The following is a 15,455-nucleotide window of genomic DNA, read 5'->3' as shown; positions in this document are numbered from 1 at the left end:
CATCTGTGTTCACACTAACAAGAGAAAGTCAAGCATGTGCGTCACTCACAATAACAGGGTGTAGCCATCTTTGCTGTCACTGACCAGAGTAAGTCGAGCATGTGCATCTGTCAAGACAACCAAGTATAGCCACCCATGACAGCAATCACACCAAAGAAAGTCTAGCTAGTTTATATTGTTATTGTTACCCCCATAAATCTGTTTCGCCTGAGTCCCACTTGCCAGGCTAGCTCATCGTCGGTGTGCTACTTCTCATAGCATGACGCAACCTATTGTTAGTCTGCATGTTGGAATGGAATTACTAAGATGTGTTTGTAATGAGTCAGTTGTACAATGGGTTTTTCTGAACATGAGCATATTCACTCAAATTACTTCAAATTGTTAAAATATGTCCACTGAGGCAGGATAGCATGTTTTTGAATTCACTTGCTAAGAAAAGATTTCATCCAACTGGCCTATTACTATCAAATTTAGCCAATCCCTTGTTCACTGTTTATATCATCCACAACCAAAGAACCAGAGACAGATGAAGACTTGGATCTGGCATCAGTGTTAAAACTTTATCATATTTAGTAGTGCAGACCAAATGAACGATTGTAAGCATAAAATTCTGTAACCATATATTGTCAGATCATAGGTTTTTGGACATCATACATTTTTGGACGGCCATGTTTATCGCGATTATTTGTGCTATAACAAGGGGTGTAGCATCACGCAGACATTGTAAATGCTCAGGTGATGGCTTGTTTTTAGGAGAAAGTTGTCTTTTATTAGTGAATGAGGTGTTTGACTGTTGTTAAAGTGAGGGAAAACTAAGAATGTGTCGAAAACCAATAACACGGGGATAGTTGAAGGTTTGTGTTCTACTAATGTTTGTGTCTGAATGCTTGTTTTTCTACTAACCAACTGTTTTGTTAAGAATATAACCATTTTACTGACAAATGTTTATTTTCAGAGCGTGTATAATGTTGACCTACTCATCCTTTGTGTTTGTGAATAGGCATGTCCTGCATCTTGTAGATAGTTACTGCTGTACTGCAGATTGGAATGACATACATGTCTATAGCCTGTAGTTGATATGCAACATATATAATCTCTTGCCGTTCCTCCTAACAGACACGATGTTCTGGGTAATCCTGATTCTCTAGGTAGCAGGTATGTTGGTCATGTGACTTGTGTGCACTGTGTACCACCTAACACATGTTCACGTCTCTCAGTCCACCCTCATTGGCTCGCCAAACCCTTCTTCTCGTCACGGATTTGTAAACAAGGCAAACTTTATTGCAGCAATTTTTTGTTCACATTTGCCTTATGAAAGAATATGTATTAATTATACATGTTTTTATTAATTATATATGTACAATCTGCACAACATTTGATTTCATAGTTTTTCAACTTAGTTGTACTATGATTGGATTAGAATTTGATGATTATAATCATTGAAATATTTCCATCTTTTGTTTTGGTTCATGAATGTAGCAAATTCTTTAATTATCATCAGGAAATTACTTTGTTAACCTGAAGAGGGTGCATTAAATCTAGAGATGGACATTTTTAACAACAAATGCCATTTTTTGGAAAACAGTGAAAAATTCCTTTTTTTATCTAACCGAACAAAACTCATATTTTCATCTTACGTTATGTGACTTTTTACAAAATGAGTTACAACATGGCCATAACATCTGAATGAGATACACTTAACCATATATATGATGTACACATTTTAAGTTGCTGACTGGGTGCTATTTTGTGATAAAAAAAAGGTTCCAATGGCAATTCACCATTTCTAATATGTTTGTCGATGTTCAGCTTATTGGTAGTGATGCCTTAGTGAGTAAGCTGGGGAGGTCGGGTGTATTGCAGTATCTGTTGTGCTTATTTTTGTTTGGGTTTGGTATTTTGTCCTTGCATATATAGAATTATAGTGTCATGTTGGATACTGATGTTAGAGTAGTAGTACTATCAGAATACAGGGGACAGCAACACTGTCCCCATCCATGGATATTTAGTGCATGATCCTGTGGAGAACTATTGGCAAGTATTGGTCTGAATCAGTGGGGGCGGTCGGGTAGCCTAGTGGTTAAAGCGTTCGCTCGTCACGCCGAAGACCCGGGTTCGATTCCCGACATGGGTACAATGTGTGAAGCCCATTTCTGGTGTCCCCTGCCGTGATATTGCTGGAATATTGCTAAAAGCGGCGTAAAACCATACTCACTCACTCACTCTGAATCAGTGTGTGTAGTTTGTATGTGAAATGAATGGGCATACAAATATGTCGCCTGTATATCATTGATATTATTTCTAGAATTATATCAGCTCGGTGAGATTGAACTTTTTATGTTGCATGTGGATGGTGCACGGATGTTGTACTGCACTATGAAAGCTTTACGTGTATTCCCATTGGAGATTCTGGGGCAGAGATTGGCTCAAGTATAACTTGGATATTGTAGAAATTATTGAAGAAAATTGGATAATGAGCAACACTGGTTAATGTGAAGGCTGTTGTTTTCTGACGGAGTGGTCAGTTCCTCACACTGTCAAATACTGGTTTGCCCAGTGTTAGAAATTGGCACAAGTCCTATAGTCCTTGCCAAACTGCCCAATAATTAAAGTATCCTCAGGACTAGTAGAAATGTGCCATTTTTAGGGGTTTTGCTATATGGTAACATTATAAGGACTAGTGGTCTAAAACTCTTTCGCTGTAAATTGCCTATATCTGATCACTCTGCATGCTGTGCTAAATTGGCTGACATACTTTCGTTTAATCCTCATTTAGTCATCCAAGGGGAAGGCCTGTTGTCTTTGACTAGTTCACTTACAAAATTGACTGGCATAAGAAACTAAAAAAAGAAAAAAAGAAGACCTTCGACAATCATTGGGCAGCTTTTGTTCATAATTAGTATCATCCCAAGAATGTGTTGGCAATATTATATATCAGTTGATTGGAGAATCACTCGTGAAACATCCTACAATGGATGCTCCAACCAATTGATGTCCTTCGAGACTTCTATTGCAAGTATTTGTGTATCTATATGAAGACCATTCACAACCAACACGACCAACACTATTAATGTCCTGCCAAGTTAAAACTTGTACCTTTTTCATTCATTAATAGCAAGTTAACTTTGAAGTTGTATTATTATTTATAGATGACCTTTCTTTCTTTTAGGCCAACATATTTGTAAATAATATTATACAATAAATTCCTAATGTTAAAGGAGACCTTTAGAGTAACTTGGTCCTCATAGACCTGGCTGTTGGTGACAATCGACTCCATACTTAAGGCTACTAACTGTCTACTCAGAGACTAATGCATTGTGTCCACTTCAGTGATAGTACCACACCCCAGGAATGTGAGTTATAACCTGAGGCTATAAAGAGAATATATCACGTCTCTCAGCCTAACATGCCTCAGGACATTGGTGAGGACATGACCTGAGGTCACTTCCAGTAACCTGTCTGACCAGTCACATTCAGCTTAATTGAGCCATTGTGATAACATGTATAACACCCTGGGCAATACCAGGAGCAATTATCAGGTATTCATGTCATGTAATGTTATTTCATAATGCTGTCCTGTACTTTGACAATGGCATGGCAGTTACTAACTTGAGATAATACAGACATTGATGTATTATTTTATGTGAAATCTTTACACAGCTGATTAACATGTAAAATTAACTTGATTCATAACTGATTGATAAGGAAATGATGAGGAAATAGGTTATATGAACTTTTATGCATGATTGTTTGTTGTAAATGTTGTGCTTGTGTTGTGAAATATAGAGTTAGATAAGTTTAGTTTATGAGTTATATAGAATTAGAGGGACTGCATTGTTATCTACATGATTATTGTTTGTAATGAATTATGAATATATTATTTGTAAAAAAAGGTTTTTATTTATTTAACATGAAAAGAATTGATGTACACTTGGAAAGCCAAGGCAGTAATGTTATATAGTTTCCAGTGAAATACTATATTTGTTCAAGGCTAAGTATTTTTTATAATTACATGGCAAGATTCATGGTTATCACAAGACATTTCAGTAGTAACACACCTGCTCCTCGTCTTGTCCTCCCATGGGGAGCTCCCCAGCCACCTATGTTTGTTGTAAGCGGCGACTGAGTGGATGTGGTGGGCAGGTGCTTACGTTGATTGAGTGTCCATATTTTCATTTCGGGAAGTCTTGCATGCTTTGAAACCAAAGAATATCAAAGAAGTCCAATCAACATGAACACATTGAAGCAAGATACCTGTACACACCTGTTCATAAACACCCAAACCTTTCAACCGTTTTGTTTAGTTAATTCATAAGCCACTGGCAACATCATCATGCTTCTTGAACATGAAACCCCATGGACTCATCTTTGAAAGTAACACTGGCACGTCATGCCATGTGATCCTCACATGAGTACACCGTGTGAAGACTGATCTTGAAGTCCCCCACTGTATACATGGTACAAGTCTGGAATATTGCGAAATACAATATGACCTAAGTCACTCAAGTCTTTGCTGATTGCTGTGTCCTGTGTTTCATGCTATTCTCTCTGGTGTGTTACAGGTTTGTCTTCCCAACTATGGATGAACTGGCAGAGGGCGTTCACTCCGTTGTGGAGCACTATGGGTAAGACCACTTACTTTACTTGGAACTGTTGTGTTATGGTTTACTTGACTCGTCATATTGGTGAATATTTGCACTGATCCAATCTATCATCAAGTCGATCCAATAGACCTTGTCTAAGGCCATAATGGATGGAGATTTAGCGGTCCAAATGCTAAAAAAAATCAAAAAAATCCATGGCCTCCTGTTTTATTTTTCAAAATCTGGTCAGGTTGTGATATTGTTTATTATCCGTATGGTTCTAAATAAGTGAGTTAAGAAAAGCCTACAGGAAGCACAGTGTGACACCCTCGCTGACACCATTGTGGATGCCATACAGGCAGCATTGTTGACATAAAAGTTAGTCACACTGATTGTTGACATAAAAGTTAGTGACACCACAGTTGATGGGGATGTCGCACTGATTGTTGACATAGACTTAAGGTGGCTTCTGTTAGCTTTGCAGGTACACAGACACATGTTTGCAAGTATGTGTGCGCATGCACCTGGCTATAAAAGTGCAATAACCCCATTACACCTCATGTCTCCCAATAGCCGATGCTGCTGCTTTTCAACAGCTGTTTATTAATGCAGTTGATAAAGAGAGGCAGGATTTCAATTGTGGGTGCCTGGGGTACTGATTAAACAAACTTACTCCCGTCAGGTTAGATTGATCTATTGTTATAATCCATGGTCTGTCAGCGCCATACCTATTCTTCATGTGCGAACATCTGCAACCTTCCTCACCTAATGTGGTCAGAGGGGCGGTCGGGTAGCCTAGAGGTTAAAGCGTTCGCTTGTCACGCCGAAGACCCGGGTTCGATTCCCGACATGGGTACAATGTGTGAAACCCATTTCTGGTGTCCCCCGCCATGATATTGCTGGAATATTGCTAAAAGCAGCGTAAAACCATACTCACTCACTAATGTGGTTTGGCTCACTGACTTGGTTGATGCATGTCTTCATATCTGGGTTGAAACGATACAGTCTGGTCACGATGTGATACGTATCGCGATACACATATTTACATCAAATCGCATGGAAAGTTCTTGACAATAAATATTTCAGATAAGGTTCAAAAGGAAAAGCTAGCTGTAGACACATGTTCATAATGGCTATATTTAGTAGTGAACTTGAAACACTAATTATAACCCATATTTTTTAACTTATCCTGCATTACTCCGTATTGCATTTACTGCTGTCTTTGACAGAGAGACGAACTGTGTGAGATCCAGCTGCTGAAGAAAGTAGTCCCAACCAGCCCAGGAGGCAGCGCCCTCTCACAGTCGGCACGTGACCCGGAAGTCATGACGTCACACCAAAAGACATAACTGCTTTGTCACCTCCACGGACGGACGTACTTTGTATCCCTTGTGGAAATTAAAGCTTATTATTTGTTTTTTATATTTTGCGTGTTTCTACATTCATTAGATGCTGCTACATTGTTACCTGTTATGGGCCGTGACCTTAGGGTCTTCCCATTCGTAAATTGTAACGTTTATCGCTCGTCTGTGGCTCACGTCACAGTAATTTACGGGCGCAATGTTGTTCCCGCCATTTTGTTTTCTTTCCCGGCGCTCCCGGCGCCTCCAATGTCTCGGCGCTCCCGGCGCCTCTGATGACTCGGCGCTCCCGGCGCCTCTGATTACTCGGTGCCTCTGATGACTCGGCGCCTCCGATGTCTCCGCGCCTCCGATGACTCGGCGCCTCCGATGTCTCGGCGCCTCCGATGTCTCCGCGCCTCTGATGACTCGGCGCCTCCGATGTCTCCGCGCCTCTGATGACTCGGCGCCTCCGATTATCAAGCTCAGATCAACGAGCCGACCATCTGATCTTCTACTGCGGCTTAAGGGGCACCATCGGCAATCGCCTCCCCGGCGCCACTGCCCTCTTCTCTTGCTGCCGTCTCATAACTCGTCACACAGAGAAGCATGGTGAAAATACTGTCGCCGCTCCTGTCGCTACTCTCCCGTCGGTCTTCGGGATCGTGACTATCGTTCTACTTGCTGGGTGGAATCATTTCAACCAATAGACAGTTGGTCTGATTCAACTTGCCCACTGAGACGTTATCCATAATCCCGTCGTTTAAAGCGCTATGATTCCGGAGAGATGACCTGCGGTTTTCCATCGAAACAGAGCGTCATGTGAACAGCGTCTGTATCAGATTCAACGACGACATCCACTTACAAAGAGTTTACTTCGTCAACATCGCAGACATCAACGCTGTTCTACCCTACCCTAGCGCCAGCGTTCCTGAAAGAGACTCTTCCTCGGCGCTCCCCGGGTTTTCCACGACGCCCATGGGGTTCCGTGTTTTATCGCAAAACTCGGGTACACCACTTGATCGTCTCTCACACAGTTCATTGAGGATTGTCTGTGTGTGGAGTTTGCACCTCAGTTCCGACTCCAAGGCGGTTTTCTCGGCTACTGCGCAGAGTGATTTACATGTCACGTGTCAAGTACTCGGACTGTCAACAAACTCCGACCGGATTTAGGTCAACTTACCATGGCAAGGGGTGCCATGTATTTCTACAGATTGGTTTCCATGTCTACCTGTATGCTTGGTGATACCACTCAACCAGGCGCCTGTCGCAGTCCATCCATGCATCCATGTTGGAAACAATAGACCTCCTCTACCAACACGGCTGTCACGAGGAACCTTGTTTCATCAACCCTTCGCTATAAGAACGATAGCGCCTATAGACATTCAAGGGATGGAAAAGATCGCCTTCCTTCGTCCGGTTTGATCTTTTCGACTACGACACCTTCCTATCTTCCGCCTTGACTACCGGACACAGTGTCGATTTGATACTTAAAGTCCCTCGGCCGTCCCACTGACCCCTGTTGCATTCCTGCCTCGTATCGTGTTGTCGTCCTCCATCGTCACCTCGATATAAGAACAGGAGTACTTATACGCCGCTTCAGGGATGAAAACGATCTCATTACTTCGTGCAATGGCCATATTGCCTCGACTTCCTACTACCCGGTTACGTCGATGCCCCGGCGGTCGATTGTGAAGCTGGTTTACTTCGTCTACTTGAGGTTGGCTCGCAGGCAATCACACCTTTTTCCGAATCGTACCGACGGTACGCAATCGCAGACCCCTGTTGCTGACTACCTCCCCTGCCACCTTGTCAGTGGCTAGTGGCCCACACCAGCCCACATTGTGACCACCTGTGATCCAGAGATCAACACCATTGGCACAGCAACAGCCTCGAGATAAAGGCTTATCCAGGACGTCACTTGCTGACAGTGCATTCTCGATCACGCCCTGTTGATCGTGTCCACTGACGACGTCACCGTAGTGTGGTATTTGCGGACCCAGAGTACTCGCCCCTCTCCCGGCGCTACAAACTCGACCGGCGCCCCCGAGAATCACCATCTTCGGCGTTCCAGGCGCCTCAAGCTCCGACGCCTCACGCTCTCCGGCGCCTCGGGCCAGACTATGTCAAACGGTCGACACCCCAACCCTAGATCTGTTTGCCTCATATCTGAATGTGGCCAGCTGTCGTCTTCCATTCCACCTGTGCCGGATACGACCGCTGTGGCAGTCGAAGCCTTCCATCGTTCCTGAGAAGGATTACGCGCGTACGCTTTTCCGACTCCGGTTCTCCCTCCCACGGTTCTTCAGAGATCCAGGCCACTCGACCCCTGCCATTGACTTTGGTCTCGCCTTATTGGTCAGCCAGAAGTTGAGTTATCGATCTCCGAAACATAGCCAGAGACAACCCCTGGAACTTCCGGTGTGGTCCAACCTTCTGCTCCATCCACACGGTCTGTTGCCACACCCTCATACCCGCATGTTATCGTCTGCACGCCTGACACACATGCAGAAAGCCAAGGGCTATTCGGCTAGAGCGACCAAGGCTATTGCTTCATCCCACCGTCCATCTACAGGGGGACTGTATGCTGATAAATGATGCTTGTTCCAGGCATTTTGTTCTGACAAACACCAGGATCCGATGACAGCGTCACCGCAGATCCTGGATCAGTTCCTTCTGTACTTGCGTAGCACCCGTCGGTTGAAGGGCTTACCACCCCCACATACCTGGTCGCCATCTACTCCGTTCTGGCCATACCGGACGATCGGAGAAAGACAAAAATTCCCGACCTACGGGCCTGGCTGCGCTCGTTCAGTCTTGAAGACCTGAAGGCCAAGTTCGGACCGCCTGCGTTGGATCTGAATGTGGTCTTCAACGCCCTTCGAACCACTCCCCTCGTCTTCCTTCTACGACCTTAAGAAGAAGACGGGTGTTTCTACTGGTTTTGACTACTGCCGCTCGAGTCCATGTACAGCACGCCCTCGACGTCTCCCGTGCCCACTTCGAATGCGGTACCCAGGGCGCCGTTCATCATGGACCGTACTGGGACGTCAGCGTAAAGACTCAACTCCCAGGACAGCCTGATAGATCATTCCTTGTCCCCTCCCCCCTCGTCCAGTGTGGGTGCCGAGGATGAGGATGAGCGTCATTATGCCCAGTAAGGGCACTGAAGGTTATTCTACGATCTAAAGACTGCCGCAAGTCTAGGAAACACCTTTTTCTGCCGGTCTCCCCTTCGTCGCAGTCGTTGGTCAGCCGGAATACTTTTCCCTGTGGCTCCAGGCGGTCATCCTTAAAGCTTATGAGCCGCCGGATTGGACCCTCCCCCCAAAGGCTATCACCTGAAATAAAATGAGATCAGGGCAATCGTATTTACACTGGTTCTTCACGGTATACTGTTCCATCCAGTCGTTCAGGGAAGCCTGTTCGTGGCGATCGGACACCGCCTTCACCAACCACTACTTCCGTGATGTAGCCTTGAAAGTTGTCGCCGGCGTTCACAGTTTTGGTCCCTGGTTGTAGCCCAACAGGTAATCTATCTCCGACGCCACTGATTCTCCGATACCCTGAGCGGGGCCCGGCGACCTCTCTGGTGTTTATCACCCCAGACGAGACGGCTCTCTTGCGTTCCGCATTCGCTCTTAGGTCAGTTTTAGTTTTGGGTTACCCGACTCATTCTATTGCTGTCACCTATCCGGGTTTTACTTTTTGCATCAACTCTCGTTTCCTGACGACAGGAATGGTAGTTGATGTGGACACCGGCGCCGACGCCAACGCCGCTGCTTCTCTGATACCTGAGCGGTGCCCGTCGACCTCACCGGTGTTCCTTGCCTCCAGCCTAGAGGGCTCTCCTGCGTTTCGCATTCGCTCTTGGGATTGGTCGTAGATTTTGCCGCCGACGCCGCTGATTCTTCGATTCCCCGAGCGGGGCCCGTCGAACTCTCTGGTGTTTATCGCCTCAGATTAGAGGGCTCTACTGCGTTTCGCTTTCGCTCTTCGGTAAGTTATATATTGTGGCAACACGCCTCATTGTATTTCGGTTACCTATTCGGGCGTTTTGTTTTTGCATCGACTCTTGTTTCCTGAAGACAGGAATGGTCGTAGATGTTCCGGTCATCACTTGTATGCGGTGCGGATTCATCGGACCTTGACGAGGGTTTAATATGGTTCACATCTGCAGGTATGCCCACCGGCCATGCCGTCTGATAAAGATGAAATACGGAGTAATGAAGGATAAGTTAAAAAATTTAGTAAAATCTAAATATTTTTTACATTTGTATACTTATCCTGCATTACGAAGTCTAAGTGCCCCCCCTGCGCTCCGCTTCCTCCCCACGAAGTTTCAGATGTTATGTTTAAAGCAGTTATGTCTTTTGGTGTGACGTCATGACTTCCGGGTCACGTGCCGACTGTGAGAGGGCACTGCCTCCTGGGCTGGTTGGGACAACTTTCTTCAGCAGCTGGATCTCACAGTTCGTCTCTCTGTCAAAGACAGCAGTAAATGCAATACGGAGTAATGCAGGATAAGTATACAAATGTAAAAAATATTTAGATTTTACTAATTTCATATATCTGACTGATAAAAACGCCAGGGGTCATTAAACGAGTAGTAAGTAATTTAGTTCACCAAGTGTATGTCTTGACCCATGCAGATCTGGGGTAGAACAGGTCTTCAGCAACCCATGCTTGTTGTAAGAGGCGACTAACGGGATCGGGTGGTCAGGCTCGCTTGACTTGGTTGATGCATGTCAATGTATCCCAATTGGGAGGATCGATGCTCATGATGTCCAGACTCAATTATTTACATACCGCCGTCATGTAGCTGCAATATTGCTGAGTGCGGCGTTCAACAACAAACAAGAAACCTCACCATAGGCTTCCTTCCATGTTATGCCTACACGTAATATTATACACAAATACTCTCTCACTCACTCACTCACTCACTCACTCACTCACTCACTCACTCACTCACTCACTCACTCACTCTTGTTACAGGTTGAAGAGATTCATTGGCTTTGGAATCGGCACTGGCGCCAACATCCTCAGTCGATATTCAGTAAGTAGACACCAGCTGGTGGAAGATGTGATGAACAACAAACTGATCCCAAAGATTCAGCTGTCTGCATCTCAATATGTTCAAAGTCATCCTACGTTTAGCATGTCTCGGCTGTATAGTTAACATGGTTGATAAGTAATTAAGTAATTAAGTCATTCCTTGAATATAAAGATACTGTCCTGAACTACACGCTGAAACCCTATTAATCACGATGATACTATTTGTCCATATTAACACTTTTCCTGATCAAACAATCATGGTCATCTTGTAATGTCCGTTATTGTTTACTACTTTTTGTATACAGGTTAACGATAGCCAAATGAAAATATTGAGTGTTCTTTAACTTTTCATTTGCAAAAATATGTGTTCCCAACAGTAATTGTCCAGATTATGGGGTTTGTGGATTAGCGAGGTTTCTAGGGCTGGGACAAGTCCAAATTTACTACCCAGGTACCCACCCCCTTATTAACTGACCCTACCCGGGTACCCACTGTAGGCCTTACGAGATGTCTCAAAATGTCTGAATGGGAACATTTTTTAGCATAGCCTGGCAAAACATATTTATAAACATGTATTAAACAATCTGGTCATTCATACACTGAAGTTGAATTAAGTTATATCTTTATTCAACCATATGAAAAATCAGAAGGAATGGGTGCATAGTCAGAAAGAAATGCGAACATTAGTGACTTGTAGTGTAACCATAGAGTTCTAGATAATTTTTGTCATTAAACAATATGTCACGTGACTGACCACAGGTCTGGGTAGTCCTGTACCCGTCCCAGCCCTAGAGGTTTCCCTGTACTTTGCCTCCGTATGCATGAAGCATGTTGTTGGTTTCAGCTGCTCCATCCAGACAGTGTGGACTCCCTCGCCCTGGTCAATGCTACGGCCAGTCAGGCCGGCTGGATGGAGTGGGGATACCAGAAGGTGAGATCTACTATTGTATATTATGTACGAGGTACCTGAATAACATTTTTGAAAGAAACAACAAAGAAGAAATGCAAAACTTTTTCCCCTTGTTACCTATTTTCTCGCACTATTTTTTATTCCTTTCTTCTTCAAAATAATCGGATAGCACAATGTTTAAAGTGTGTGCTTGTGTTGACACTCTGGGTTGAATTCCCCACATTGGTAAAATATCTAAAGCCCCATGCTGTGTGGTTGCTGAAAATATTGCTGTTAGCAGCTTAAGCCACACTTACTCAGACTTCAAAGTCAGGTTGACCAATGAAGATCCGGGGTAGAATAGGTCTTAAGCAACCCATGCTTGCCTTAACTTAAAAGGCGACTATGCTTGTCGTAAGAGGTAACTAATGAGATTGGAAGGTCAGGCTCGCTGACTTGGTTGATGCATGTCATCGTATCCCAATTGTGTGGATCGATGCTCATGATGTCAATCACTGGATTGTCTGGTCCAGACTCGATTATTTACACACCGCCATCATATAGCTGGAATATTGCTGAGTGTTGTGTTAAACAACAAACAAACAAATAAACAAACATCAAAGTCATGTTTTTCATGATAATGGAAGAAACTGTAAAATCATGTAATCATGGTAAATAGGGATGAACGATGATATATCCTAAAAATATATATTGATACTACCATGACTATTCTGAATATCTAGATACATATTGAAAACAATAATTCTGTTCAGAGAGAAGTGAGGTATTATATTGGTATTTAATTTTGATGTCCCTGTCACCTGATCTTGCATGACATTGCATTAGATACTTGAATTGCATAACATCATGGTAAATATGACACTAGGCATGGGGTTGTCTCTTTATCACAATTGTATTTTATATACGTTTGATCGATATTTACAAGATAAATATATTCATACTGTTATTGTTATAACCTTTCATAAACATGCCCAATGAATATATTTCAGATGAACTCTTGGTACCTGTTCTCTGGTCAGCTGACCAACTTCACCGAGGAATATCTTCTGTGGCACTGGTTTGGACATGTAGGTTACCATGGTTACATGAAGTGTTACTGAGAATCCAGTGTCAGCATACTTAAGCTATAAGCAATCAGTTCATTGTTCTGGGATTCAACATCCCATGTGACAGATTACCAAAGATCAACTATTCTTTATCATGCGTCTTGTATGTTGTAATTCAAAAAGATGGACAAGAAGATTATCAGTAAAAGACTGATGTGAAGAAATCCGGAAAAATTATTCAATCTTATTGTCAACCATCTAAATGTTGATTAAGTTGATTAATCCAAAAACTACCCGCTGACTTACTTGGAAAACTGGTTTCTCTGCCTAGTGATTGCAGTGTTCCAGTGTACAAATATCTTTGATGTCTAGCATCTAGTTACTAGTATAGTTTATTATCATCTTCGTTGCATCTTTGATGTCAAGCATCTAGTAAGCAGTATAGTTTATCATCTGCACAGTGTATTTGATGTCTAGCATCATGTTTATTAGCATCAGTTAGCAGTATAGTTTATTATCACCAGACAGCATATTTGATGTTTAGCATCAAGATAGCAGTATAGATTATTATCATCTACGCAGCATATTTGATGTCTAGCACCAAGTTATCAGTATAGTTTATCATCTATGCAGCATCTTTGATGTCTAGCATCAAGTTAGCAGTATAGTTTGTTGTCATCTACGCAGCAGATTTGATGTCTAGCATCAAGTTGGCAGCTTAGTTTATCATCTACGCAGCATATTTGGTATCAAGTTACCAGTATTTTTGTCATCTACGCAGCAGATTTGATGTCTAGCATCATGCTAGCAGTATAGTTTTTTTTCATCTAATAAGCATCTTTGATGTCTAGCATCTCATCTTTGTCATTTGGTCTTTTACAGAAAACTCGCTGGGATAACCATGATCTGATAACTGTGTACAGGGATTTTGTCAAGTCAATCAATCCACAGAACCTCGCTCTCTTCATTGAGTCCTACCTGAAGTGAGTTGTCTGGCTTTGTCTTGATAATGAGTTCTACCTGAAGGGAATTCTCTGTCTTTGTCTTGATGGTATAAGTCCTACCTAAAGTGAGTTATCTGGGCTTGTTTTGATAATATACGCTCTGCCCATGAAGATCCGAGTTGGAATAGGTCTTAAGCAACCCGTGCTTGTCGTAAGGGGGCGACAAAAGGGATCAGGTGGTCAGACTCACTGACTTGGTTTATGCATATGATTGCATCCCAATTACATAGATTGATACTCATGTCTATCACTGGATTGTCTGGTCAAAATGCAATTATTTACAGATCACTGACATAAACCTGGAATATTGCTGAGTGTGGAGCTCCACAACAAACAAACAACAAATATTAGTATTAAAACAGATAGAATGATTAAGAAAGAAATAAGATCACCAAGAAGACCTGTTCTGTAGCAGCACAACCTGCACCATGTACACTGACTTTGTATATATTGTCTCTCTACCATGACCTGTTTCCAACAGGAAGTGAACTACAAACACACGATTTAAGGAAGTTAACATATCCTTGTGATTTGCTGCTGTAATTGAAATTATTCGACCTCAAAAGGAAGGATTTATTTGGAAAGAGAGGTCCTTACAATTTATAGGCTTGCATAAAAGGTTCTGCTTGGTTTGTTTTTTTTCTGTGTTTTTTTTTCACTTGTTAGCTCACCTGCACCAAAGATTTATGTGGCCATGTGACTTATGTGAACACCTGTTATTTGTTGTCAGACGTTCAGACTTGAACATTTTCCGGGAACTTGACCCCTTGAAGAAAATGCAGACAAGAACTGTGAGGTAGGTGACAGATATGTGTTGTGTGTAGAGAGGCTTGTACTGCATGGAATGCCACCATGGAGGGGGAGGTGGGGGTGTTCACTGTCTACAGACCCATACAAGGATGAAAGGTGCACGGGTGGTCCAATTCGCTGTGCAGTGTTGCGTCCCTTGGGCACACCAGAACGCAGTGGTGTTAGTGGAATACTGTTAAAAGCAGTGTTAAACCCAACCCAACCCAACCCAACTCACTCACCCACTCACTCACTCACAAGGAGGAATACATGGAAGAAAGATACCACAGATATACCCTAGGAACACCCCAGAAAAGGTCCCCAGTATCCCATGTTTGTTGTTAAAGCTGACTAATGATGCTAATAAAGGTCTGGTGACTACAATGTGTGACCTGGGGATTCTGGATTGGAATCTGGCCCCTTAAACCTATGCTGGTTGTAAGTGGACAACTAACTGGATCTGGTGGTCAGGCTCATCTTACCCCAATGTTCAAGGATAGGTACTCATGAAATCAGTCACTGGATTGTTTGGTCCAGACATGTTTTTTTACAGACTGCTGCCATGGAGCTGATATATTGCTGTGTGTGACTTTGATTAACAAAAGATTGTGAAACTTATCTTGCAAGTTGCAGTAAGTCAATTCCAGACTGAATTTCTGGTTCAAAGATCCTCAGTACCCCTGCTGGTAAAAATCAACTCCGAGGGAGAGAGGATGGTTACATTGTCG

General features: G+C 43.1%; 1 protein-coding gene across 7 annotated transcripts in view; it reads left to right on the top strand.

Moving 5' to 3' along the window:
- Window positions 1-15,455, top strand: part of LOC124144496 (protein NDRG3-like) — a 51,431-nt gene that overhangs the window by 28,489 nt on the left and 7,487 nt on the right. For 6 of the 7 annotated variants that reach the window (XM_046514203.2, XM_046514044.2, XM_046513963.2 and 3 more), the window contains 7 exons: window positions 1,117-1,155; window positions 4,563-4,625; window positions 10,919-10,979; window positions 11,823-11,909; window positions 12,878-12,955; window positions 13,817-13,917; window positions 14,669-14,734. In XM_046514203.2, coding sequence (XP_046370159.1) covers window positions 1,117-1,155; window positions 4,563-4,625; window positions 10,919-10,979; window positions 11,823-11,909; window positions 12,878-12,955; window positions 13,817-13,917; window positions 14,669-14,734 — 495 coding nt within the window. The remainder of the gene's footprint in view (window positions 1-1,116; window positions 1,156-4,562; window positions 4,626-10,918; window positions 10,980-11,822; window positions 11,910-12,877; window positions 12,956-13,816; window positions 13,918-14,668; window positions 14,735-15,455) is intronic. The other variant, XM_046514117.2, reaches the window with a different exon arrangement.

This window comes from Haliotis rufescens, unplaced genomic scaffold (genome assembly GCF_023055435.1).
Source record: "Haliotis rufescens isolate VD_foot unplaced genomic scaffold, xgHalRufe1.0.p SCAF_17, whole genome shotgun sequence".
NCBI classification, from domain to species: Eukaryota; Metazoa; Mollusca; class Gastropoda; order Lepetellida; family Haliotidae; genus Haliotis; species Haliotis rufescens.
This window is presented reverse-complemented; position numbering and strand designations above follow the sequence as displayed.